At 40.9% G+C, this 27,739-nt stretch overlaps 1 protein-coding gene across 8 annotated transcripts in view; it reads left to right on the forward strand.

Moving 5' to 3' along the window:
* The window catches only part of LOC128742843 (basement membrane-specific heparan sulfate proteoglycan core protein), a 1,551,467-nt gene that overhangs the window by 685,501 nt on the left and 838,227 nt on the right, over positions 1-27,739 (forward strand). For all 8 annotated transcript variants that reach the window (XM_053839324.1, XM_053839321.1, XM_053839325.1 and 5 more), the window contains 2 exons: positions 20,664-20,797; positions 20,865-20,958. In XM_053839324.1, the coding sequence (XP_053695299.1) occupies positions 20,664-20,797; positions 20,865-20,958 (228 nt within the window). The remainder of the gene's footprint in view (positions 1-20,663; positions 20,798-20,864; positions 20,959-27,739) is intronic.

Genomic DNA, 27,739 nt, shown 5'->3' on the forward strand with positions numbered 1-27,739 from the left:
AATTTCAGTAAGGTAGCAGGAAAGTAATAGTTTGTGTTCTTGATTTTGTTAAGTGGTTTTCAACTGCACAATCTTTTGAGAATTGAACGTATGCAATGTTACTACTTTGATAAATGTTACATACAACGCATGTAGCATGTTGTACCATGCATGTACCATATAACATATAGCATAGGGCATAACAAGATAACATCAAATTTACTTTCACTTTCGTATCTTCGTGCAACGTAAGAACTATTGAACTAATAATGTGATGTATATACTGGACACTATCACTTGTTGTTCTTACAAAATAAAATAAACATTTACCTTATTCGCCAACCGGTTTCGAGAAGATGTTACCCATCATCGGGGCTAGGTCCAACTGATTTTGATAAGAGAGTAGTTACAACTTCAGCTTTGTTAGATGAAAGAGCGGCGATACTATCGGAGCATCGTCTTCATTCATCAAACATTGCTCAGCTGTGGTGATATGCAGCGACTCCCAAGCGTTCAAATTCCTAAAGCCACAAACCCGATAAAGAAATGCCTTAGGAAACACGGATACCACGTTGTCTTTAAAAGCAACTACACGCTGCGTGATATGCTCTGCAATGTAAAAGACAGGATTCCAGCCGAAGATAAGTCGGGAATCTATCAAATCGATTGTAATGATTGCCCGGCAATTTACATCGGACAAACTCGCCGCAAATTTAAACAACGTGTGAAAGAGCATAAGAATGCAACTGAGAACGAACGAATGAACGAATCTAGTGTCGCGATGCATGCTGCCAATCATCAGCATAAAATAAACTGGAACAGTGCTAAACTAATAAAACCAGTGAGGAAGTCATCGCATTTGAACGCTTGGGAGTCGCTGCATATCACCACAGCTGAGCAATGTTTGATGAATGAAGACGATGCTCCGATAGTATCGCCGCTCTTTCATCTAACAAAGCTGAAGTTGTAACTACTCTCTTATCAAAATCAGTTGGACCTAGCCCCGATGATGGGTAACATCTACCCGAAACCGGTTGGCGAATAAGGTAAATGTTTATTTTATTTTGTAAGAACAACAAGTGATAGTGTCCAGTATATACATCACATTATTAGTAACATCAAATTTATAACACATTCTGATATTTATAACACATTGTGTTACAAATCAGAAATAAACTGATCAGGAAGTGAAAACAAAAGTTTCAAGTTTGTAACAGATTCTGATAGTTATAACTCATTGAGTTATATAGGAGAATTAGGGCTTTGGCCACTACTAAAAATGTTACATATCATCACTGGTGTGCCCGGGACGCACAATGGGGAACGTGCCATACCTTTTCTATAAAATTTAACGCAAATTTTATGTGTAATTTCAAATCTGATTTCAAGCCAAATTTTACATGCAATACTAGCTACTTCATACTTCATACATACTTGCATACTTCAAGTAAAATTTCAAGTACTATTTCAAGTCAAATTTCATGTTTATTTTGAATTCAATTTGAATTCTAAATTTAATTGGAATTTAATGTCCAATTTCAAGTTTAAATTTTGGTCCAATATCAAATCCAATACCATGTCCATTTGACATGCAATTTCAAATGAAATTCAAAGTAAAATTTCGTGTCTAATTTCAAGTGCAATTGCAAATTGTAATCTAAGTCCTATTCAGTTGTTCAGTTTTCAGTGTTCAGTTTCAGTGCATCAGAACGAAATAACGATTACATGTAGCGAATTCTTATATCTATCAATTTTGTATCAAGAAAATTTTGTCGTCAATTTTAGACTTTTTTGTTTGTTTGGATAACAATTTTTTTAAGCATCCGTCAACAGCAAGTGTATAAAATGAAAACATAAACTATTGCAGTTAGAAATATACTCGATGCAAAATGCCGCTCCTGTTAAGCCATCTTTTATGTATTTTCTGCACTTTATTAGGTTCTAACAACGAATTGAAACGAACAACGAATTAGGATTAAAAAGAAAATCTCTCAAACTTTTATTTTGTTGGTAGATGCTTGGAACCAAACATAATCGAGCAAACACATTATGAAAAAATTAATTAACGATAAAATAAAAAGTTTTAGTTTTTTTCTCGGTTTACGTCTTGTTTACAAAATTTAAAAGCAACAAGTGTTTTCTCCAATCCTTTACTAACAAAACCTCGCATAATTGAGAAATATTTTCTTCCACGCATCATTAAAATAATTAGGTTCATAATTGTTTTTAATCTTTACTGTGGTTGGATCCTACCAAAATCAGCAATAACATTTATAGAATCAAAACCTGAAATATAAAACTCATTTAAAAACAAAGTTTGAATGGCCAGGTTCACTTCAATTTATTTTCTGGTATATTTGAAAGCACTTCGAGCAACACTGTCAGAACGGTGCAACACTGATAAAACGGATTCGATTTCTTTTTCTTGATCACAGTCTCGTACCAAAAGAGATCTATTTATAGACAGCTCGAACAGCAAAAACTGACAACTGACAGAATAAGCTATCGGTCAAATCATATGAGCATTTAAACTACCCACATTCAAGAGTAGTTCTGTCTGTGGTGTAGTCTGTGTCTCTGAGTAGTCTGTGGTGTGTCGTGAGTTCAATTCCGACTGTAAGGGTGCGATTTTTGAAATTGAAAGAATGTGTGAACATTTTTTTTGTTGCTATTTGTAAATGTTCCCGATAAATAGTTGTACTATTTTTGACAATAGGTCGGGAAAATGTCGATATAGCAGACAGAGGTAAAGAAGTTTTTGTTTTATCAAAATTATAACACAATTTGTTAGAAATATGGTAACAAATTTTGATATAATTTTGTTCAAAACATAGCAAACTTTGTTATATTTTTGCTATCACTGCTAAGCAGTTTTGTTAGAATTTGAGTTATTTTAACCACTTGCAGTAGCTAAATTATAACAGCCGTTGTTAGCAAAAAATCGGTCGAAAAATAACAGGATCAGTTATAATTTTGTTATGCCCTCCTGATCGGGATGTATACATGAAGAATCGAATGATTACAAGCATGAATACATGCTACTATCACTGCAAAGAGACTTACGTAGTCCTGCGTCACCTATATATGCGGTCGTGTCTTGTACACAACCCCTCTGATTTTTCTTTAATTTTAGAGTTCGTTTTCCACTAAGAGGCTTTAAAAACTTTAGACAATTGACATGTTTCTCACTTTCCTTGAATTTCAATGCAAATTTAAAAATTGCAAATTGTCATCACATACATACACACTTACATACATACATACATACATACATACATACATACATATATACATACATACATACATACATACATACATACATACATACATACATACATACATACATACATACATACATACATACATACATACATACATACATACATACATACATACATACATACATACATACATACATACATACATACATACATACATACATACATACATACATACATACATACATACATACATACATACATACATACATACATACATACATACATACATACATACATACATACATACATACATACATACATACATACATACATACGTACATACATTGCTTCAGGCAGTACCTGCATCGGTTCGGGCATGCAAGGTCCCCCCTATGCCCCGAGTGTGATAATGAAGAGGAAACTCCAGAGCATGTAGTTTTCGTCTGCCCAAGATTTGAGTCTGCGCGACGCGAGCTGCCATCTCTTAACGTAGATAATATTGTCAGGGAAATGTGTAGAGATGAGAACATATGGAATGTTGCCAACAGGGTGATAACACACATCTTGTCCGATCTGCAGCGAACATGGAGAGCCGAACAGCGTTCCAGCGGCACCAGCTAGCGTCAGAAATCCAGCAGTGCTAACATCCAGTCGGGGTGGATAATGATGACGATGCAGCCAATCGAACAAACGCCCTTGGGCCGCATATGACATCTTAATCCAAAGCAACGCGATTCTGGGCGCGGTAAAACCCTTTTTTTTTTGTATTGTTTATGCAGGGAGAAAATCTTCATAGACAGCACCTTCGCGGTGCCGAATAGGATTCACATGGTGCCAACATGCGCCTACCTACTAAAAACTCTCCTGCTGCCCGTTCCTGAACCCTTCCCGGAACTACCGTTAGGTTTTACTTCAGGAGGGAGGACGTGCCGAAGCACTCCGACTTGTCCGTTGCGTGTGTGGGTCCACACAACACCCTTGCCATTTCATACCGCCACTACCCTTCACCTAGGGCCTGGGCTGCCCAATCAGCCCGTTACTGACCCTAGCAAGCTATGTCGGCCCTGTCGTTGCAAACGTTCTAGCCGTTGCAACTCCGTTATCACCGCGGTTACCGCCCTATCGACGGCACCCCATGCACGCTGCTCAGCGCACATTCTCTGCACGATGTTGTCGGCGTTGGTGTCTTCTCCAACGACCGCAAGCATCACCTGCCGAGTGGACGTAAACCGCGGGCAGTGAAAAATCACATGCTCCGCCGTTTCCTCGGCTACCGTGCAAACGGGGCAAAAGGGTGAATCTACCCGCCCGCGCGTATGTAGATACTTCTTAAAGCATCCATGACCCGACAGAAACTGGGTAAGGAAAAAGTTTACCTCACCATGACCTCTGCCGATCCAGGACGATATGTTCTGGATCAGCCTATGGGTCCACCTACCATGGTCGGTGCGATCCCATTCCGCCTGCCAACGCCTAATAGAGTCCAGCCTAACTCTGTCCCTAGCGCCCCTGACGTTCCTCTGCCTATGGCACTCGATATCCTCACCTAGAAGTATGCATATTGGAATCATGGCTGCAATAACCCCAATCGCATCCAACGATATGGTACGGTAGCCGCACGCAACGCGCAATGCTAACAGCCTGAACACCTTGTTCAGGCATGCCTGATTGCGCTTACTCTCCAAAGCCGGGGCCCACGGCGGTGCACCGTATCGTAGCACCGACATGGCAACGCTGGCCATCAGGCGTCTCTTACTGCTGCTAGGACCATAGCCGTTCGGCATGACCTTTGACAGCGCAGTAACCGCCGTCGACGCTTTACCACAAGCATAATCCACATGGCTGGTGAAGTTCAGCCTGTTGTCTGTCATGACACCCAGGTACTTCACACTTCGTTTGGAGACAATCACCTGTCCCCCAACGATTATTTTGCCCTCTAGGGCCGACTTGCGGTTACTAACCATCACCGCTTCAGTCTTATGGTGGGCCAATCGCAGATTGACGCCCGCCATCCAACCCTCTATTATGCTTATGGCGTCTGATGCCAGCATTTCCACCTCTTCTAGAAACTCGCCTACCACCGTAAGGACGATATCATCGGCGAAGCCAGTAATATCGACCCCAGTGGGTAGTTCAAGCCTCAGCACCCCATCGTACATGGCATTCCAAAGCGTGGGGCCGAGAATCGAACCCTGTGGAACACCCGCTGTCACTTTGTACCTCTTCGCCCCATCCGCCGTGTCGTACACTAGCGTCCGGTTCTCGAAGTAACTCTTAAGCAACCTGCATAGATGATCCGGTACCCTCATCCTATGCAGCGCTAACGCAATTGCACCCCAGTTAGCGCTGTTAAAGGCGTTTTTGACATCGATTGTGACTATAGCACAATACCTGTCGCCTCGCCTTTTTCGTTTCATAGGCTTCTCGGCCCTCTCCACTACGGACTTTATGGCATCTACAGTGGACTTCCCCTTACGGAAGCCAAACTGCGTGTTTGCCAGTCCGACATCACTTTCCACTACAGGCGTCAGCCTGTTTAGGATTACCCGCTCTAGCAATTTGCCTAGCGTGTCCAATAGGCAAATTGGCCTGTACGACGAGGGATCACCAGGCGGTTTCCCCGGCTTTGGCAGCAGTACCAATCTTTGGACTTTCCATTTGTCTGGAAATTCGCATACCTCTAGGCAACTCTGAAGCGTCTCTCTAAACATATCGGGATACGCTTGGATCGCCGCTTTGAGTGCCTCGTTCGGAATCCCGTCAGGACCGGGCGGTTTCTTCGATTTCAAACCCCTGGCAATTACGATGAGTTCCTCATTCGTGACCGGAGTGAGGACATCATTCGATTGACCGTACGGGGTCGGAGGCCACCAAACTGGATCGTGTTGCGGAAAGAGCCCTTCCACGATGACTTTCAGCTTTTGGGGGCAGGTTTCCTGCGGCGCAGATGTACCCTTCATCTTTTTCATTACCACCTGGTATGCACCACCCCAGGGGTTTGAATCCGCATCGCGACATAGCTCCTGGAAACAGGATTTCTTGCTACGCCTAACCTCTTTCTTAAGCGCCGACCTTGCCGCTCTAAGATCAACTCCCCGAGCTTCAGCATCTGCATCGGTCCGGGCCCTCTGCGCTAGCCTTCTCGCTCTGTGGCACCTGGAACGGAGCTGGGCAATGGTATCACTCCACCAGTATACCGAGCGACGACCGTTCATTGGCTGCCCCGTCCTAGGCATAGTGGTATCACATGCCCGTACTAGGACGTTGGTCAGCTCACGAGCACTCAGGTTCGAGCGGGTGCTCTCTGCACTGAGTGCTTCAACGAACAGGTCTTTGTCGAAGGCCTTCACTTTCCACCTCCTCCCTGTCGACTTCGCCCCCCGTGGCCGTAGCGCCCGTCGTTCAATCGTGTACCGTATAGCTTGGTGGTCACTATGCGTGTACTCATCTGACACCCTCCAGCCCATGTTGGCAAGCAACGTTGGGCTGCAGAAGGTGACGTCGATGATCGATTGTTGTACCCCCCTACAAAAGGTACTGACGGATCCCACGTTAGCCAGACTTGCATCCAGCTTGGACAGAGCTTCCAGCAAGCTTTGCCCCCTCGGGGTAGTGCACCTGCTACCCCATTCGACAGCCCAAGCATTGAAGTCCCCTCCAATGACAACGGGCTTGCGGCCCGTGAGTTCGTCGGTGAGCACGTCTAGCATCCGGTCAAACTGCTCCGGCGACCACCTAGGTGGAGCGTAGCAGCTACAGATGCAGACGTCATCGACTACCGCGATCACGAACCCCTCTTGGTCGGACGACACCACCTCCTGGATCGGGTATCTACCCATCACGGCGATCGCTGCCATCCGACCCTTGTCGATAACCCAGTTAGTGCCTCCACGGGGGACCCGGTAGGGATCCGCGATAATGGCAATATCGCACCCCGTCTCGGCTGCCGTTTGCCAAAGCAACTCCTGTGCCGTTTCACAGTGGTTTAGGTTAATCTGTATAACCTGCACCCTTATCGTTGCAATGCCCGCCTATAAGCCGCACACAGTGGACCACCTGCTGCATGCTTATTTCCCGCATCGACTGTGCAGAGCAGGCACCTGGGGGGTTTGCTACATCCCCTGGCGAAGTGGCCATCTTCGCCGCACCGCCTGCACAGCTTGGACCGATCGGGGGCCTTACACTTGGCCGCCCGATGGCCAAAACCCATACACCTGAAACAGCGTTCGATACGCCGTTTCGACACCAGTGTACACACTGACCATCCTACCTTAATTTTGCCAGACGCCAACACCTTGTTGGCGATTGCCTCTGGCACGTTTAAGGTCGCAGTCTGCATGTCACCGTATGCCTTCCTCAATCGGATGTCTGCGGGTGCCACATCAACCTTAAGCTGATCCCGCAGAGCATCACTCAGGTCCACTGTCGTCGTAATCTCGTCGAGGTTTTTACACTCGACCAGAACACGCTGCGACAGCGCCTTGACCTGGCCCGCTTCGCCCAGGGACTGCTCAGCCAGTTTCTGGTAATTCGAACTCTGGACCGTTGGGTCCTTTCTAAGTTCGAAAAGCATATCCCCTGCCTGGGTTCGGCGGGTCTTTACAACGTTGGCCCCAAGCTCCTGCAACTTGGGGTCCACACGAACCTTGCGCAGTAGATCAGCATACGACAGCTTGCCTGTCAGCTTCACTACTAAGGCGTCGCCCTTATGGACGCGCCTTGGCTTTGGCTTTGCAGCCGCAGCCTCGCTCGGTTTCGGCCTCGGCGGTTTAGGTGGTTTACGCCTAACCACCTGCCAATCCTCTTCCCCGGTCCCGGAAGCACCATCCGGGACCGCCTCCGCACGTTCGCTGGTAGAGGCGCGAGCCGAAGTCCGCTGCCTCTTGGCTACCAGCGTTGGTCCATGGTCGGGCGTAGCCGCCTTGCGCTTAGCAAGCGGCGTACGCGCCTGACTAGGCATGGCCACAGCCTTAGCGGCTATGACCTGAGCTTCGGCGATTTCGCATCGCTGCAGAAGCTCTTGCCTCTCCACCTCGGCAGCTATGACGGTAGAGCGGAGGCTCACCGCCAGCTTTTTAATGTCGAGGTGGACATTTGACCTAGAGTTGATGAACGAGTACAACTCGTCTACCAACTTTTTGGCTTCCTCCAGCTTGCTACTGGCTGGAGGAAGCCCGACTTCGCCCTCAGGAGGGTGCACCACGCCCTCCGTTGACATTTGCCTACCGCTGTCGCTCGCCTTCTTGGCTGAGCTGGCAGCGATGGCCACCGGCGTTCTAACTGGGGTGTTAGTCCTAGGTGGTGTCAACTTCCTCTTCGGTATCGCTCCCGTTTTCGGGGGGCTTCCCTGTATGGGCTGTGCCCCCGATTTCGGCGGGCTTCCCTTCTTGGGTCGCGCCCCCGATAACGGGGGGCTACCTGTCTTTGCTGTTGGTGACCTAGCCAACTTACTACTTTTGGCAAAGATATCATCTTTGCCACTAGTAGCACCCGTATTCGATCCCTCCTTGAAATTTAAAAATTTGTCCATTCGAAAGGGTCCCAACTCTAGGCCGCTATCTCCACTCGTAATTGTGTAGTCGCCTTAACGATCCCATGGTGATCTATGCAAGCAGGGAGGCCATGGCTAGGGACACTCCCCCCTACCCTTCATGGGGGCAGGGATGTCAGCATCCGATCGGCGTTAGTCAGGAATGTATCATCTGAGCCTACACCACCGCACTTTGACGTGAGTGACGAGCTTTGAACGTACCTAGAGACCAGCCACGGTTTTAACGGGACGGAAGGCAGCTGTACCATTAGCCTACTCGCCGTTTCGGGAAGGTATCACCCTTCCTTACATAAGGTAGTAGAATAGCACAGCCGTCAGCCCTGTAGCGCCAAATCCAAACGTTTATTCCCGCCCGTCCAGTACACCGTGATTAGGATCTTCCTGGAACCGATCCTAATGTGCCCATGGCACTCCTGACCTGGCTTTTTTGCTTAAAGTCCTGAGCTCTAACAGGACGCTACTACGTCCGCAGCTGGCTTATAGGAATTGAGCTCCGCTCGCCTCTTTACACCACTGCGCCACGCTAACCGCAAACACTACGGCGCCCGCAGCTGGCTTATAGGAGTTGAGCCCCGCTCGCCTCTTTACACCACTACGCCACGCTACCCTCAGGCACAAAGTGCCCCCCTTTCCCTGTTAGCACACAACTGAGGGTGCAACCAAAGACTGGTATTTGGTTGACCCTAGGCCCAGTTGCGTCCCGGCCGGTACCGCGTGGAGGTAGGGATAAGAGTTCCCGCTCCCATCGTAATGGCTATTCGGAGTCGCGCAAAGTCGAATGCGACTTTGTTCGGCGCCTTAACCTCGCTGAGTTAGGGCCTTAACCGGCCAAAGCAACGCGATTCTGGGCGCGGTAAAACCCTTGACCGTACTCATATGTGTGGGGATGGGCTTCGTACCCTAAATAATCCCGGTACCCATTTTGTGCAAAGGTTCATAACTGGCGGAGATCCCTGCGAGGGTGGCTGTGACGGAGTGCGCGTCGTGATGGAGGGCACTTACCAATCAGTACACGTCTCGAAGGGAGTAAAGCACCACGAGGGTGGCCGTGACGGGGCGCACGTTATGAACGTAGGCACTTTCCAATCGGTACACGTCTCGATGGGTGAAAGCATCCATCATTAATGAGAAAACCTGCGAGGGTGGCTGTGACGGAGTGCGAGTTATGGTGAAGAGCACTTCCCAATCAGTATACGTCTCGGGTAGCAATACCCCGCGAGGGTGGCCGTGATGGGGTGCACGTTATGATGACAGGCTCTCCCAAATCGGTTCACGTCTCGATGGGTAGCAGGTGCGTCGTTATTGGAGCAGTGCATAAGCACAGCCTCTCCCCGAAGTAGTCGCCTTGTAGCGGTCCCGGGGGGATTTTGAGCTAGGAGCAGTGAGGTTTTTAGTGGGTTAGAGTCCCACACCGTGCCACATGATGAATACCATCATTAGTGTGCCAGGCATAGAGCGTTTCCTCACTTAAAAAAAAATATATACATACATACATACATACATACATACATACATACATACATACATACATACATACATACATACATACATACATACATACATACATACATACATACATACATACATACATACATACATACATACATACATACATACATACATACATACATACATACATACATACATACATATATACATACATACATACATACATACATACATACATACATACACACATACATACATACATACATACATACATACATACATACATACATACATACATACATACATACATACACACACACATTGAATACAATCAACATTTGATTGATGCTATGATTTCACACATTTTGACGGTTTAATATACGGTGGTTAAGTGTTAAAGTTTTAATAACTTTTGAATGAACCATTCGATTTTAAATAACTCGGTTTCGTTTGATAGATCTCAGCAGTAATTTTCAAATAATAAAAAAATGTGTGATGTTTTTCATTGAATTAATGTTTATATGTTACAAAAATATGTTTCAAATACTTTTTTTTCACATTTCTTTATGTAACTTTCAAACTATAAGCCCAATCGTTATGAAACTTGGAAGTTAAAGGTTTGCAAGGCTCCTCTTTCATATGCAATCAGTTATGTTCAAATTGGTTAAGGGACCTATGAGATAATGAAGTCCCATATTTTTCGTATTTTTATACATAACTTTTGAACTAAAAGTCCGATCAGTATGAAATTCAATAGCGACCTATGGGACACCTAGACCTTTCATTTGACACTAAGAACATTAAAATCGGTTCAGCCATCTCCGAGAAAAGTGAGTGAGTTTGAAAGCGTTACACACACACACATACACACACACACACATACATACACACAAACAGAAAATGCTCAGTTTTCGAAACTGAGTCGAATGGTATATGACATTCGGCCCGCAGGACCTTTTTTCCATTTCCGGTTTTCCGAGTGATTTCTATACCTTTATACTATATATTTATATAGCAGAAAGGCAAAACACCTCGTTCAGATCAGGCGAATTCATTTTTATTCTGAATATCTGGTAACTCTATTCACTTTCACATACGCACAAGCCGCGCACGACGAAAACAAACGTTTTTGTGCAAACGGTACCTGTCGCAGGAAATCACCCATTGCCCAGTTCACCTCGTAATATATACTCACATCTTACCTTGTTAGCTACTCGTATTTGACTGGCGAAATAAACCTGATCGTTTACCCACGATCGAGAACGAGACGGCATAGAGAGTGTACGATTAGAGATTAGATGTTAGTGTGCCCCACACATCTCCCTTCCCCACCGGAAAGAACAACGTTCAAAACATGATTTGACACATTCCGCGGGCCCGTATACCAATCAAACATTTTATAAAAATTGCTTTTAGCATAGTTGAATATTTTTCCATGATTGGGCAATGTTTGAACCTTTAAAAACTGCCTTAATGGGTATTCTAGCATTTTCGGAAGTTATATAAAACGTGCATGGAAAATAAATGAAATTTACAAAAAATAAAGGATTTTTCGTGATATTTTTAAAAATGTTGCTACAGTGCGCTAAAACATTTAATAATATCACTTGTTTTCGACCAACATACAAAGAAATATAAGCTGAATCCATTCCAAAAATAGTTTAGATGTAATTTTGCAGTTATTTTGTATTTCAAGTGGATTAAATAGGTCCATTTTTTTGCGTTGTAACGTCACGAAAAATGTGTACTTTTTCGCTTTCGCAGAAAAGTACAAATTCGAACAATCTAATAATCCGTATTCTCTTTGTACTCATAATTACCTTTAAAACGGTGCCTAAAGAATAAAGATAAGTTAAGTAAAACCTAAATTACAACCTAAGTTACAACTCGCGTTGTAACGTCACGGCGGACAGCCGGACGGATTCAAAACAAGTGAGACATAAGTAATAGCATCGAAACCTTAAGACATAGCATAATAGTTTCTTCTGTAAAGTTTCTTCATTTAAAATGCACTTTCCAGTGATGAAAAAATATTCGGACATTAGAGTGTCCTCAAGCAGTTTCAAAAAATATTTTCTTTATTTTAAGTCAGAAATGATTGCTGTCTACAGAAAATTTGTAGTAAAACTAATTTTAAGAAGCTTTGTTGAATACTGAAGATTTCTATTTCTTACATGAAAAAAGTTATAGAGAAAAACTCTTAGGGACACCCTCAAAAATAGTTTTTTTATCTAACGCTTTAATAACGCTTCGTATGCCTTGCCAATGTTCTAAGAAATTGGTGATCTAATTAAATTGCCCATTTTTGTCGAAAATAGTAGACCTAGTAGAATATCATCGAATTACCTATGTCTCACTTTCTTAGAATTACTCCCACTGCGCGACGTAATTTGTGAAGAACCCCAAAATTACGTAGTCAAAATAGTGAAAGACATACTAACAACACGTCTTTGGATTATCTGTTATAGGGTAATTGATCTTGAATGGACCTATTTAGCGCTTTTTAATACCACCACTCGCACTCCTGCTCAATTTACTCGTCATTTATAAATAATATGTGGTGATGTTACTATTTGTTGGAAAGTACCACCTTTTTTCTACATTATCAGTACTTTAAAAATGTATAATTGATGAAACTTTTATTAAATATATCGTTTTTTGCCAAAGCCTTTTTTTGATCTTGAATGGACCCAACATGATCTTGAATTGGACCTATTTTTGATTTTGAAATGGACCTAAATTAGGATTGTCATAGTTTCTTCCATGTAAATGAACAAAATAATAACAAAGAATTTTTTTTTAATAGTACAACTATACTACTGTTATTTATTAATAGGACACAAGGTTGAACAGCTTTTACCTTTCTTATACTCTGTTAGAAAGGTATGAAAGTCGGTTGAAAAATTTGAAATCGGTCACAGTCACCGAGGGTCTTGTTTTTATGTCAGCCCAACAATTGAACAATGTTTCAGTGACTTGATATGCGTTGCGTATGTATCTGTGTGTGACATTTGTATATTGGGAATTTATTATTACCTGTTGTTCAGATATGGTTGAAACGATTTCCACGTCATAAAAAAATTATGTCGCCTATTAGTTTCAAAAATTTAAACCATTCATTAAAAATATGTAATATAACTTGTATTAAACGTAGTTTATCAAGTACAGTGGGGTTCGTGTTTTTATTTAGTGACTACATATTTCGAAAGGTCAGACTTTTTACTGACGTAGGACTACGTCTTACTGCAAAGCATCTAAAGGTTTGCGACAGCCCCTGTCGAACATTTTGAATATAAAACCGTTGCAATCGTGAAAAATTCGTTAATTAGTGGTAATTATTCAATTTTTGACACATTTATATGCAATTTTTTCAGTTGAAAAATGATCTAGATTTTGCCACGGTTTCGATTTTGGCAACATATGCGACACGCATTTGTTGTCAAATTCGAAATCATACTGTAAATGGTGCTTGAAAAAATTAGACTTGGTAATTCTACTAGGTTTAAAGGTAAGCTTAGATAGTAGGTTTTAATTTTAAATGATAGTCGATGAAGAACTGTACCAGATAGAAAATAGGAAGTTTCAAAAATGAATATTTTAGATCTCAGAGTCACTCAATTTCGGTGGACAAGGAGGTATTAATTTTGTCACAAGTCAGAGGGAGAGGTGCTTAAAGAAAACTTTACATCCCCCAAGAATAAAATCAGAGGGGTTGTGTATAAGATACGACCACGGATTAGTCCGGTTTCATGATTTTGAATATTTTACTAAACTGATTTTTAATCTATCTGTCAATCGACCAAAAGGTGATGTGAAGTCAACCTGCTTACTTATCGGCGGAATATAAGGCCTTTGCAAAATATTTTTTAAGTTTTTGTCACCCCCCCCCCCCCCCCTTTGGAAATTGGCTTGAAAAATCGGGGGGCTAAAAACAATTTGGAGGATATGAGTATAAAATCAATTGTCCGTGGGCTCTACAGCCTGAAAAACTCGAAAAATGAGTGTAAAATGTGAGTGAAGTGAGAGTGTGTGAGTGTAAAATGTGAGTGAGTGAGTGAAAAATACTTAACACTTCTAGCACGAAACAGAAATGGAAATTCGAATTCGGAGTTTCCGAAAATCGTCCGAATTCTCTCGTTTTTGTCTTCTTTTCGTAGATTTTTGCATGGAAAATAATAACGTATATATTAAAAGCAAGAACAGATTTGGTTTTCACGCTTAAACTTTAAATAAAAATGCTTCAAACCCATGTTTTTTGCTCGATTAAAAGATCCGGTTGAATTTTATTGGCCTTAGGGTTTTCGGTCAGCGCGCTAAAGGTGTTTTGAAGCTTTGGTATATGCTTGATTAACGTGTTTAAACTATTTCTCATCTGAGTTTTGTCAAAACTTAAACTTACAGCAAAACTTTTTGCTGTATTTCTATGGAAAATACAGGACGTTATTTGTCCATGAAAAAATTTTTGATTCCAACCATTTTTACCTTACCATCCTTTTTTAGAATTCGAACACATAACAAAATGGTGGACATTGAAACATAAAAGTATGGTTTTTAAGCGAAAAAATTGACTTTAAACATTTCTAAAAAAATCAAAAATTGCAATATCAAGAAAAGGATGGGTCAAACACTAGATAATTTTGTTGGCTTTCAAACAAAAAAAGAATCATAAGAATTGCTTGAGCCGTTCTTGAGATATTTATGGTACCGACTTTCAAAACCTGGTTTCGAGAAAAACGACGTTGAAGTTTTTACTCGTTGTTTAATCACTCCAGACATGCGCGGTACAAATAGCTGTAACTTTGTCAATATTTGGAATTCATGCAAATGACTTCAAACACATATGGTCAAAATGTTAATCTTTCGAAATAATCAATAAAAAAATTTATGTTTTAAAAAATTGAAAAGGTACTATGCCCCCTTAACAGAAGGCAGTTAGTATCCCTCTTATCTTTTGATCCATCTTATCTTTTAATCAATGATGGTTAAAATTTTTTTTATAATACTGAGAATAAATTAAGTTTATATTGTTTTAAGCATAAAATGGCATATGTTAGCTAACTAATTAGGAAGACTTTCCAGTTTCAAAACTAGAGGCTACAATGTACAAACACTATGAAGCAACTACGAAAAAGGATGAGTGATAGTTAGTTTTATCAATATAATTAAGTTTTTATTTAGGCTATAAATCAAGCCTACTTTCAATATCCCGTGCTTATAGATTAATTATAAACGGAGATACTATAGTGACAACAAGCAGTTTCAATGAATATACAACGACGAGTTCGTTAGTGGTAGGCAATGATAGCTACCACCAGTGATGTCTCGGAGCGCAAAACTAGGTCCATTCTAAAATCAATACTAGGTCCATTCAAGATCAAAAAAGGGGGTTAACATTTTTAAGGAATTTGAAGATTTTACTGGTTTTACTGAACTTTTAAATACCTAAATTGAAATTACACATATTTTAGCATCATTTTAAGAGTATTGTTTTATTTCAAACCAGAAGGGTTCCGGGTAGTAACAGTTTGAAAATACTCTATGGTGACTGCCAAAACGCTGAAAAACAGCTACTTTTAAATAAGCGGCAATAAAGTGGTTTTGGCTATAATTTTAATTTAATTTTAATATATTTACGTTCAGAAATGATTAAAGATAAACATTAAAGCTAAATACAGTACAAAGACTTGATAATTATATCCTAACATTCTTATTTAAAAATAGGTCCATTCAAGATCAGAATTCGACTGGGTCCATTTCAAAATCATTTACCCTATACAGAAGGCAGCAACAGCGATAATTGACGAATATTAACTGAACAGATTTTTCGTGACGTTACAACGGAGCTACGAACCTCTCTGTGTAAAGCAGAGCGTTGTAACGTCACGAAAAGTAAAAGGTCGTTAAAAATTAACTTCACTGATTATCGGAATTCTGTACATGGCAGGTTGTTCAGTATTCAACTCTTATCAAATCATAGAAGAAAATTTTTAGATAAAATTTGAAAGAGAGCACAATTTTCATGTTTTTGAACAGAAGAACCAACAGACGAATTTCTGGCGCGTTGTAACGTCACGTTACATATTTGCTTTCCAAAACAATCTAGGTAAAGCAAATGCTATTAATTTGTTCACTTTTAATAGGAAATTTTATGCTCTTTCCAAATATATAATAATATTTGGGGGTCTCTCAACGATTTTCCCTGCTGAAGCACAAATACTGTGCAAAGAAGAGTCAAAACGTTGTAACGTCACGGCGGAATGTGTCATTTATAAATGCCTAAGCCCATGCCTATCATTGGATGAATAGGGAAAACTCAGCAGGCTTAACAGACGTGCTGATATGTTGGGTACAATATGACAGTTTGTATTTTCCCTACTGTAAAAACGTAGTAAACCTTGCTAAGTTTCGGAATAGGAATGTCATTTTTCCTCACTAATCAGACGAATTTCCTATAAAACTGGCAAGAAGCAAGAAGAAAATCAAAAAAGTTGCAATCTACCAAGCATGAATTCTTTTTCAAGCATATTGAGTCGTCAAGAGAATTGAGAAGAACCAAATTGAAAGAAAAATCGTTTGGGTATAGGTAATACTGTTATGTTATTTCTCCTATTCTTACTATCATCGACCATTGGAAATCTGTCTAAGGATTTTCTACCGTACGTACGTATTGGTAAAGATAGGAAGAAACTCGTTTTTCACGCTCACAAGAACCGTTTGGGCATACAGGGTTCGGACAATCCTTGGATGTTTCGGGTGATTTCGGCTTTCGCCACTGCTGAACCCTCTTGGTTTGTGTTACATGTCGCTTGAGCTGTTGGCCCTCTGCATCACAAACAACCAAGCTCCCATTATTTTCCTGGATCACAGTGAAACGCTTCATGCTGAACCTACTATCACCTTTGCCCCGAGATGTACATTCCAAGACGACCGTATCGCCTACTTTAACCTTATTCACCTTGGCTCCACGGCGCTTGTCCTCTCGTCCTTTTGAAACCAATTTGGCCTCACGATCCCTCGCGTCCAACAGATGTTTGTCATGTACTGACTAACCGTACTTCAAAAGTGGTAGTCCACGCCTTATCTTACGACCGATAAGTACTTCTTCTGGAGGTAGTATAGTTATGCTATGGTCTGCCGCGTTATAAGACTGGACAGCGGCTTGCAATTCTTCTTCGTAGCTCGTTCCCGTCGAAACTGCAGCAGACATGGCTTTATTAATTACTTTCATGAAACTCTCAATTAAACCATTCTGTTGAGGGTAGAATGGAGTGGAGAATATGGTTTGAATACCGCGCTCAGAGCAATACCTTGCATAATCCTCGCCGTTGAATGGTGGTCCGTTATCGGAATGATTGCTTTCGGGAAGCCCTCTCTTTGAAAAACGACATCCAAAATTGCTTTTGTGTGCTCAAACTTCGTGGACTTAACGACTCGCGCTATAGCGCACCTAGATCGAAGATCTATTATGGCCAGTATCGATATTCCACCAAGCCTCATATATGGCCCGTTTAAGTCAAGCACAATTGTTTCCCATATCGCATTTTGGAGCGAACGCCCTTTGCATGGGAGGCGGTTTTTCCGGTGGACCATTTACAGAACAAACGGCACATGACTTAACCCAATTTTCTGCATCAACCGTCATTCCAGGCCACCATACGCGTCTACGGAGAATGCTTTTCAACTTGGCCTCTAGCGGGTGTCCTACATGTACGATTTCTAAAGTTTTCTCACGGAGAACTTGAGGAATAATAGCGCATCCATTTTTCCATTAGTATTCCATTAGAAAAAACAAGATCGTCCGCAATAGATTTGAACTTCATCAAGTGTTTAGGCCACGTTTGTGTTTCTATGGCGTGAACTACCTGTATCAAGATATCGTCTTTCTCTGTGCATTTACGAATTTCGTCCCGACGCCACTGGCGGCGCACGAACATATCTCCCGGCATCAAGCTTCTGAACTAAATAAAAATAATTCACAGGCTATGCTACAACACGCTGCTTTCACGCAAACTATTGACATTGCACTTGCGCACACAAGGGTTCAATCAGATTTAGCTTGTTCATTCTTCTCCAATACCACCGAAAAGCATCCTTTTTAGCTTCATCAGTGTAAGTATACACATCCAGTACATAAACACAATGATGAGTACGCAGCGCTCTCTTTCTTTCCGTACGTTTGCTAGCGACAAAGAGATTGGCGGTCGATGTAAGTATTGGTAAAAAAAAAATTCTAAATTCACTTTTCGTGCGGTCCTCTCAACGCGCCTGAATATACGACAGACTTGTCATCTTGATGCTATTCTATATTATTTAGACATGCGGTCCTCTCAACTCGCATTCTATTTTCTGCGGTCCTCTGAACTCGCTTTTTCTACCTTATTAGTCATGCGGTTCTCTCAACGCGCATTTTATTTTCCACGGTCCTCTCAACTCGCTTTTTCTAACCGGAATGCGGTTCTCCCAACGCGCATTCATCTACTCTCTCTCTCTATCTCTCTCTCTCTCTCTCTCTCTCTCTCTCTCTCTCTCTCTCTCTCTCTCTCTCTCTCTCTCTCTTCCTGATTTCAGTATGCGGTCCTCCCGACTCGCTTTGCCAATTCTGTATGGAAACTGAGTTAATGGAAAATACCATTTTCCTTTTCTGTGGTCCTCCAGGCGCGCCATTGTTCGGATTAAACTCAGTTTCCCGAAATATATTCTATATTGCAACGACTTATCACTTGGGTACATCAAATTTGACCCACACTGAACCGGGCCCCTTATAGGAAGCCATTTTGTTTTGCACAGCGATGTTTTACACTGACAATGGGTGATTTCCATGCAACTTTAAATAAATCTGTTCGTTTTAATTGCTTTGCTAATTAATTATCTAAGTCGTAGCAAAACCTGTCACGGTCGCCAAATGTGCAAACTGTACCTGTCGCAGGAAATGACCCATTGCCCAGTTCACTGCTTGTAATATATACTCACGTCTTACTTACGTAGCTACTCGTATTTGACTGGTGAATGAAACCTGATCGTTTACCCACGATCGAGCTCGAGACGGCATAGAGAGTGTACGATTACAGATTAGTGGTTAGTGTGCCCGACACAGTTTTGAAAACATTTCGAATATGCTCGAATTCTGAACATCCAGATTGTAGAAATGGAAATTGGCTCGACAATATCAACTAAAATAGTCTATTTTGAGTGCTGGAGGGAAATAAGTCGCATATGAGCTATATCGCCAGAGCTGCTGAGCAAGAGGAAACGTATTAAGTTTTTTTGCTTTTTTTTCAATTTCCCGGTCAACTTAACCGTCAATTGTGTATTCATTTGTGTCATTTGTGGGTTCAGATTAAAAATGTTCAGATTAAGGAAGGTCATTCCAGCGGGGGTACACAGTAGAAAGTTTCATAGTACCAACAATAGGGCGAGAAACTACTGTAGGTACATTCGCAGTAGACAAAATCACCATACCGTCAATTGACAGATGCTGGCGCCCTTGTTTACATTTTGGACAATTTTCTTGCTCGTTTATATTGGATGTAGCGTGTGTGTTTTAGGGCATCTTCTACGGTGGTCTATATTTAGATCAGAGTTATACCAAATTTGGACCAGCGAGAGTGAAAATAGAACTGGCGAAATGGTTCAATTCAGATCAATCCGCAGCGGTGATGCAAATATTTCCTGTTGCGAATCGACAAAAGGGTGCATGATGTAAATAAACCAAAGGATGGTTCGATTTCGCCTTTTCGTTAGTTTATGCCAGATATGAGAAATGCAACTCCAAGCGATAAAATCGCAGCAGTTTTAGTTTAGATGAATTGATTAATGTATTTCACAATCAGTCTACTGAAGAAATGGCGATGGCTTTATAAACTTCACCATATTCATTGTTTTTTTTTTCGTGTCATATGTCACTCCCCCGTACCTGTAAGATTTAAAACACCCTTCGCGCTGTTCCAAATCCAATCACAAATAGACCAAAAGTTATACGAATAGTAAAAAATTTACAACTTCGCTCTGGTATAAAATTAGATTTACAACACCGGTGCGGAAACGTTTTTCTGTTTGGTCTAAAAATTTGGACCAAAATCAGCATTTGGATCACCGTAGAAGATGCCCTAACATTTTACAGGTATAATGACTGTTCTAAATTAGTCATATTGCTATTTAAACAACAAACTTGCCGTGTAAACAGCTGAAACTTTGTTGGGCTCTGCGGTCTGTTTGTAAACAAGGGCGTCAGTATCTGCCAGACGACGTCACCTTGATTTGTCTGTTCTAGATCAAGCTTGCGTCTATATTCCGAGAAACAAATTCTTTTGTTTTTCTGTTATTAACTTGTCCAAAAATGAAAACGACGACTCATTCAAGAAGGCGTTATGTAGCACATGTTGTTCGTGAAGTAAAGACTTTATTGCGTTAAATGACTTGACATAAAAATGTCGAATTTGATAAATTGAATTTTCATATTACAGGTCGTGAGGTAGTATTCCAATGTCGCGATGAGGGTCCACTGCGTGCAAAAGTTAGATGGGTCAGAGCAAATGGATTGCCACTTCCCCCCGGGTCATATGAATCCAATGGTCGCTTGGAAATTCCAAATATTAGAGTATGTTCATATCTGTAGTATGATAATATATTTCAGATAATCACGAGTTTACTTAAATTTCTTTCAGTTTGATCACAATGGAGACTACATTTGTGAAGCTATTGGTTATCCAAAATCTACACCGGGAAGCAGTAAAAATGTTCACCTTATTGTGGAAAGATGTAAGTTACTACTTTGTATTACAGTATATATTTGTATAACGCGGTTAAGGTGAAACGGTACTGAATCCATCATGGCCGGACATCCTATATCCTATATCCTCACGAGGACACCATTTTTCCGGCCATGTTGGGATTTAGTACCCGAGCAGGAGTGAAGAGCAAAATAATATCAAAACTATATCAAACTAAGGTATAATACTATATTTTGTTATTGAATAGATATGGAGATACATTGATAACACATTTTGTTATTGAGTAGATATTTAAAACATTGTTTGTAAGATGAGTTTAATAACTGATTTTGTTATCATATCTTATTGTGATCTTAAAATGACATTCGATATATTTCATAAGATTTTTTTTATTGATTAAAGGGATTTTAAATTATAAATATTTTATAAAATAATTTTTCAATATGTCATATGCTACTACATTTGATATTCAATACCTTAATAATACTAAAATATGTTATTTCAAACTCTGAATACAGTCATGTTATTGCTTTGTTATTCAAATAACACAAGTAGTTATTCTTTTGGCCTTAAAGGAACAAAATTTTGATATTATATTTTGTTATTTTACCAACTATGTCAGCCAAGACAAGATCAAATTTTGATATGAGTTATTCGATTTTCATAACACATTTTGAAATTAACCGTTATGTGTGCGACAAAAAAAACACCTTTAGCAGGGCGACAAGGGTACCCGGGTACCCAAAATTGATATTGTTATAACATCAACAATTTTAAACCGATTTCGACGAAATAGGTGTCATTTGAATCGTTTATTTATCTAGTTTTGAATCATTTGGCCATTTGGCCACTAAAAGACATACGGAGCCCGAAAATCCGGAATTCCGACAGAGTGTCCGCTGTGAGGAAGAGAAATGATTGTATTGCAGCAAAATCAGTCATGCGGATATAAAAACTCTAAAGATTCGTACAATGTACTATTTCATATAATGAGATGAATCAGGTTGGCCATTCCGAAGTAGGTTCCTGTGGGGTCATGGGTGGCCAGTCCAGGATTGGAGGTAAAACCTAGCAATATGGGTATCAAAGTTCTTGGAATTAGTTCGGTAGGTGATATTTTTTACATTTCGATGTATTTTGATTGGTTATTTCGAAAATGGTTTCTACGGGGTCACAGATGATACCGCAGGATTCAAGATAATGCTTAGCATTATCAGAACCGTTCAAAACGTAGAACCATCCGTTATACATTTGGTACCAGTTCCGAAATTATTAATCAGTACTAAACTGGCCATATCCGTTCAAAACATCTAAAAGATCCGCTAAACCAATTCTAATATTGGATTAGGCACCCAACTGGCCATCTGTAATCCTACAGGGACCCAATTCTGGAATGGCCAATGCGATCTAAAGTCACCAATTTATATAATAAGATGAAAAAAGGGTCCACAATGTCAAGCTCAAAACTAATAGCTTTACTGAAGGCTGATATTCTTTCAAAACAAGCGGCTTTCCACGTTTTACCGGACGTTGCTCCGGAATTACCGATTCCCGGGAACTACATGTCATTTGATGGCCAAATGCTTTATCTAATCAAAACTAGATAAATGTATGAATCAAATGCCACTGGTTTCAGCCAAATCGGTTCAAGATACCCAAAGTTATGAGCATTGCAAATCATGGGTACCCGGGTACCCTTGTCGCCCTCCTACGTAATAAAAAAATTCAAGTGACTCTCATTGCTAAACCCCTTTATGGATATGCACCAAAAAAACCTCAATTACTTAAGATCAACGAGTTTTACGATGTTGCAAAATTTCAATGACGTATGTTTTAAATTGAATGAGTTATAACTATTTTAAAACTGAAAAGGTACCCGGGTACCCTGTCGCACACATAACGGTTAATTTGCTCTTCGCTCCTGCTCGGGTACCGCATCACCTTAAAAAGGACATGGGTCATTCCACGTCAAGTGACCGAGAAAAAGTACAAACTTGTAATCGACCTTCTCGTATTTTCACCAAACTCGGCCAGATGGTTCGTTTTGGGTCAAGAAACAAAAATCCCAAGTTTGGTGCCGATTGGATTTTCCCTCGATTTTAATGGGAAATCATCTGAGGAATCTGAAAAAAATATTAGTTTTTGGCTGCAGCGCTGATAAATACTTTTATTTTCGATCTAAAAACTAAATTTGTATTTTTCTCTCAATGAATACAATTTGATCTCAAAAAATTCAACACCATCGTGTTTCTCAGACTTTTTTACATAAGAGTCACTCAAAACCACGAGGTGTTTCGTCCCGTTCTCGAGATATAGCGTTTTGAAACAAACAATTCCCAATTTTTCAAGTAAAATCATAAACAAAATAAAATTTCCTAGCACTAAGCAAACAACAAAACAATCTAAATGTAAAGTAACATTGCGCTGTTGTGAAAGCACATAAACAGTGTATAATACAACTAAAGTTTGTTTTTGAGCGTCTTAGCAGAATACGCAAATTGAGTGAACGAAAAGTCAAACAAACAATTCCTAGATTCTCATGCCTTCAACCATGTGAGATGGCTAGCAGCGGAGGTGACACAATGTCAACTGTGCAACAATACCATTCACTTGCGCAAAGCAAAATGCAAAAAAATATCAATGCCTAATTGCTTTTATCGAAAATCTGTATTGTATTGACGAAATGAGCAGGAATAATACGCATCGTTTAGCATCTTTCGATAAATCCCGTCATGAGTGGGCGCTAAATAATTGTAACCTAAATGTAAAATTCGTGTCAACCGCAGAATATTGCGAAGAAAAGGATATATTGAAGGATCGCTTCCTGTTAGCAGCATCTATTCCTGGTATCCGATCTATGCATGCCGCAATTCCTGTTAGTACCAACTCTGTTATAATGAAAACGGTTTCCGAATCAAATTCAGGGACTACATATAGCATAGCATAGCATATCATAGTTTGACCACCCGTGAGTTGCCCGCGATTGATATAGATCAGCTGAGATTGCACAAAGGACCATCAGAACGATGCTTGGGAGTAGCAGATCATTCTCAGTGTGGATTTCCTGGTGATATAATTCTTTGTGATGATCAATAGCAAAGCTGGCCACGCCCATGCAGGTCAATTTGGGAGGGAAAGGCATGTTAGTCCGACACTTGCTGCTACTAGAGACCGAGGAATCCTCTGCATCATCCACAAGTATCACAGGAAGGAGTTGTTGTTAGTAGAAAGCAATTGATCTGGATCCGCCGAGGCAGGTGGTGCGATCACTGTCATTCGAGCTCACGTTCGATTTGAGGACGTTTTTGGTTACGTGGCCATTGCGAAACAGGTTGCGGAGATCCGACATACCGATATAGGAAAAAACCATGAGAAATCATCAGTTTACCGCACCGAAAGTTATGTGCTATCAACATATCCGATTCGTTCGAAATCGCGCGCGGTCAGTTATTAAATACCGATAGACATTTGTTGCTATGCACGAAAGCTGTCCCGAGACAAACGGGTTTATTTTGGCAATTAAATCGAAAACATTGACTGCGCGACTGCGACCTTTTGGCATCCTTCGATCATAGAACTTGCTTAATATTATTAGGGAGCTGTATAAAAGCTATCAAGCTTTTGATATTTGATAATCATATGATAGAAGCAACGCGCGATGTTCCTAAGTAACCGACTTTACGATTAAAATACACGTTTATAAGATTTCAATAAAAGTTCCGGTTGGTAAACGCATCATGCATTGCTAAGTGTGCTCAAATGAATTCAAAATGGCGTCCTAAAACAACCGCTGTCGGAAAAATGTAAATGCCTGCAAGATTTAAAACAACCTTCGCGCTGTTCCAAATCGAGTCAGAAATATACCAAAAGTTATACGAGTTGTAAAAAATTTACAACTTCGCTTCGGTATTAAATTAGATTTACAAAACCGGTGCGGAAACGTTTTTCTGCTTAGTCTAAAAATATGGACCAAAGTAAGGATTAAGATCACCGTAGAAGATGCCCTAATGGTAATGGTACTACATAATGAACCATAGTTTGAAAATTTATACCGAGAAATATTATACACATGCGAGATTCACGGTGGCTTGAAAACCTAGTGACAAATTTAAATTTATTATAGCTGAAATTAAAAATCAGGCACAATGAAGTGTGTCAATAAGTTGATAAGCATTTCCTCCTATCAACACTAATATGCAGAGATATAGCGTCCTGCACGCGTAAATTCAGGGACTTCATATAAAGTATCAAAAAAATAAGCAGAAAAGGCACAAGGAAATAATTATTTGGAGAAATACTAATATATTAATACTGTTAATCTTATATATAAAAATGGATTTCTGTCTGTCTGTCTGTCGGAATGTTCATTATAGAATCGAAAACTACTTAACCAATCGGCGTGAGAATTTGCATGTAGAGGTTCTTGGGGCCAAGGAAGGTTCTTATGATGGTTAGAGATCCCTCCCCCCATTAATAGGGGGGGCTCCCATACAAATGAAACACACATTTCCTCATAACTCGAGAACTAATCAAGCAAATGGAACCAAATTTGGCATGTGAAGGTTTTTAGAGGCAAGAATTTTTTCTATGTTGAATTGAGACATCTTACCTTTTTAGGAGGGGGGGATCCCATACAAATGAAATACAAATTTCCTCATAACTCCAGAACTAATCAAGCAAATGGAACCAAATTTAGCATGTGGGTGTGTTTGAAGGCAATTTTTTTGACGTAGGACTACGTCTTTGTTTACTATACTGGGACTGGGTAGCACTTTGTAAAAACGAGAAATAGAAGCGTAACGTTTGAATGAAATATTTCAAACGCTAATAGCTACTAAACTACTGAACGAAACATAACAGTTAATATGTCGTTGGATAGATAAAATGTCCAGAAATTTTATAGTAACATACTAATAATAATTTTTTAATTAAAATGTGGGTAAAGATTCAAGGTCGAATTTTTCCATACATTTCCCTTGTTATCGCCTAGCTTCACAGGCACGGACGACAATTAGATACACCAAAGGATTTGGATCCAAATGATAACCTTGAGACCACTTTGTAAGCCACACCCCTTTTCCAATCCAATCGGCAACATCGATGGCTATTGACGGGAACACCGACCCCGAAGACAAACGAAATCAGAGGGCAATGGCCAACGTGAATCCCACACGATGCACTTAACATTACATTTTGCATTATCCCCATCGCAGACATGCGAAGTTGTTCGATAGCTTGCTCAGTCAGTGTCGGACAATCATTTAAGCAGCAGCAACCGATATGGTTTCCTCCACCACCTACACTAGCTTACAAGCAGCAGCGGCAGTGCCAGTGACTATAAAATGGTACTCTTGGTTCGCCGTGTGCTCATTCATCGCACTATCGCACTGACGGACGGTCAGTATTTACCATCGACCCAACCATCGAAACCCAATGGCATTTTGGCGGTAATTTTCGCAAACCAACACTGAAGGCAAATGGAAACGGATCGACTGACGGGCAGCAAATTCAGCAGTAGGCCGTTGTGGTCTTAAACAGTTCTTACAGTTTCCCTCACCACCTACACCGGCTTACAAGCAGCAGCGGCAGTGCCAGTGACTATAAAATGGTACTCTTGGTTCGCCGTCTGCTCATTCATCGCACAATCGCACTGACGGACGGTCAGTATTTACCATCGACGGCTATTGGTGGCGAAAGCAACGGCATTTGGCGGCAACACCAGCGATCGGAGGCAACACTGATAGCAATTGGGAGGTAAAAACGATAGCATTTTGGCGGCGATTGGAGGCAAATCCAACGACTTTTGCGGCAATTAATGTCATCTTCGATGACAATTCGACGCAAACCCAATGGCATTTTGGCGGTAATTTTCGCAAACCAACACTGAAGGCAAATGGAAACGGATCGACTGGCGGGCAGTAAACTCAGCAGTAGGCCGTTGTGGTCTTAAACAGTTCTTATAAGAACTATAGTAATTGAAGAATGGAAAGATTTTTCAACACTTTCTAAATGATTAACGTTCCATTCGCATAATTATTTGAGCAGCAGCAGCAGCCGATCTGGTTTCTCCCATACCTACACTAGCTTACAAGTAGCAACGGCAGTGCCAGTGACTATAAAATCGCACACTAGGTTTGCTGTCTGCTCATTTACCGCACGATCGCACTGACGGACGGTCAGTATTTTGATAAAACTAATCCATTTCTACTTTACAGTGATTTGGTATTTCCTATCACTCCTGTATTAGCGGGCAACCATCATCCTAGAGTCTAAAGGACCGAATAGCGACATCCATCTATATATTGGCAACAGTAATTATAGTACTGATATTAAGAAGTGTTATCAGCTCAAACATAGCTCTTTTCAGGGCCACCAAACAATTTCAAACGGTTTTTTTCAAAACCACCATTGATTCAATGAAAAATTAAATCAGAATATTTCGCTCTTCTTTTACAAATAAACACTCAAACAATGATACTCACAAATACTCAAATATGCATATGCCAGAAATGCAGTTTACATTAGTCTTTGATTTAATGTCAGCCCCCCGTAGAGATCACCTCTATCTAGGTTTAATTGTTTCCCTAGATCTTCTGACCTCTATTACTTTCCTTCAGTTGGGTCACCCCTGCGAAATGGTACTTTCTACGAAAAGATTTTCCGTGAAATGGTACATCCCGCGTAAGATTTTTCGCGAAATGGTATTCTGCGAACTCTATATTCCGCGTTATGGTCAACCGAGAATTGGTGTTCCGCAAAATGGTATTCGGCGAAATGGTTTGTAATGATGGCGAATGTTTAAATGCTAT

The sequence above is a fragment of the Sabethes cyaneus genome, chromosome 3, assembly GCF_943734655.1.
Source record: "Sabethes cyaneus chromosome 3, idSabCyanKW18_F2, whole genome shotgun sequence".
In the NCBI taxonomy this organism is placed as follows: Eukaryota; Metazoa; Arthropoda; class Insecta; order Diptera; family Culicidae; genus Sabethes; species Sabethes cyaneus.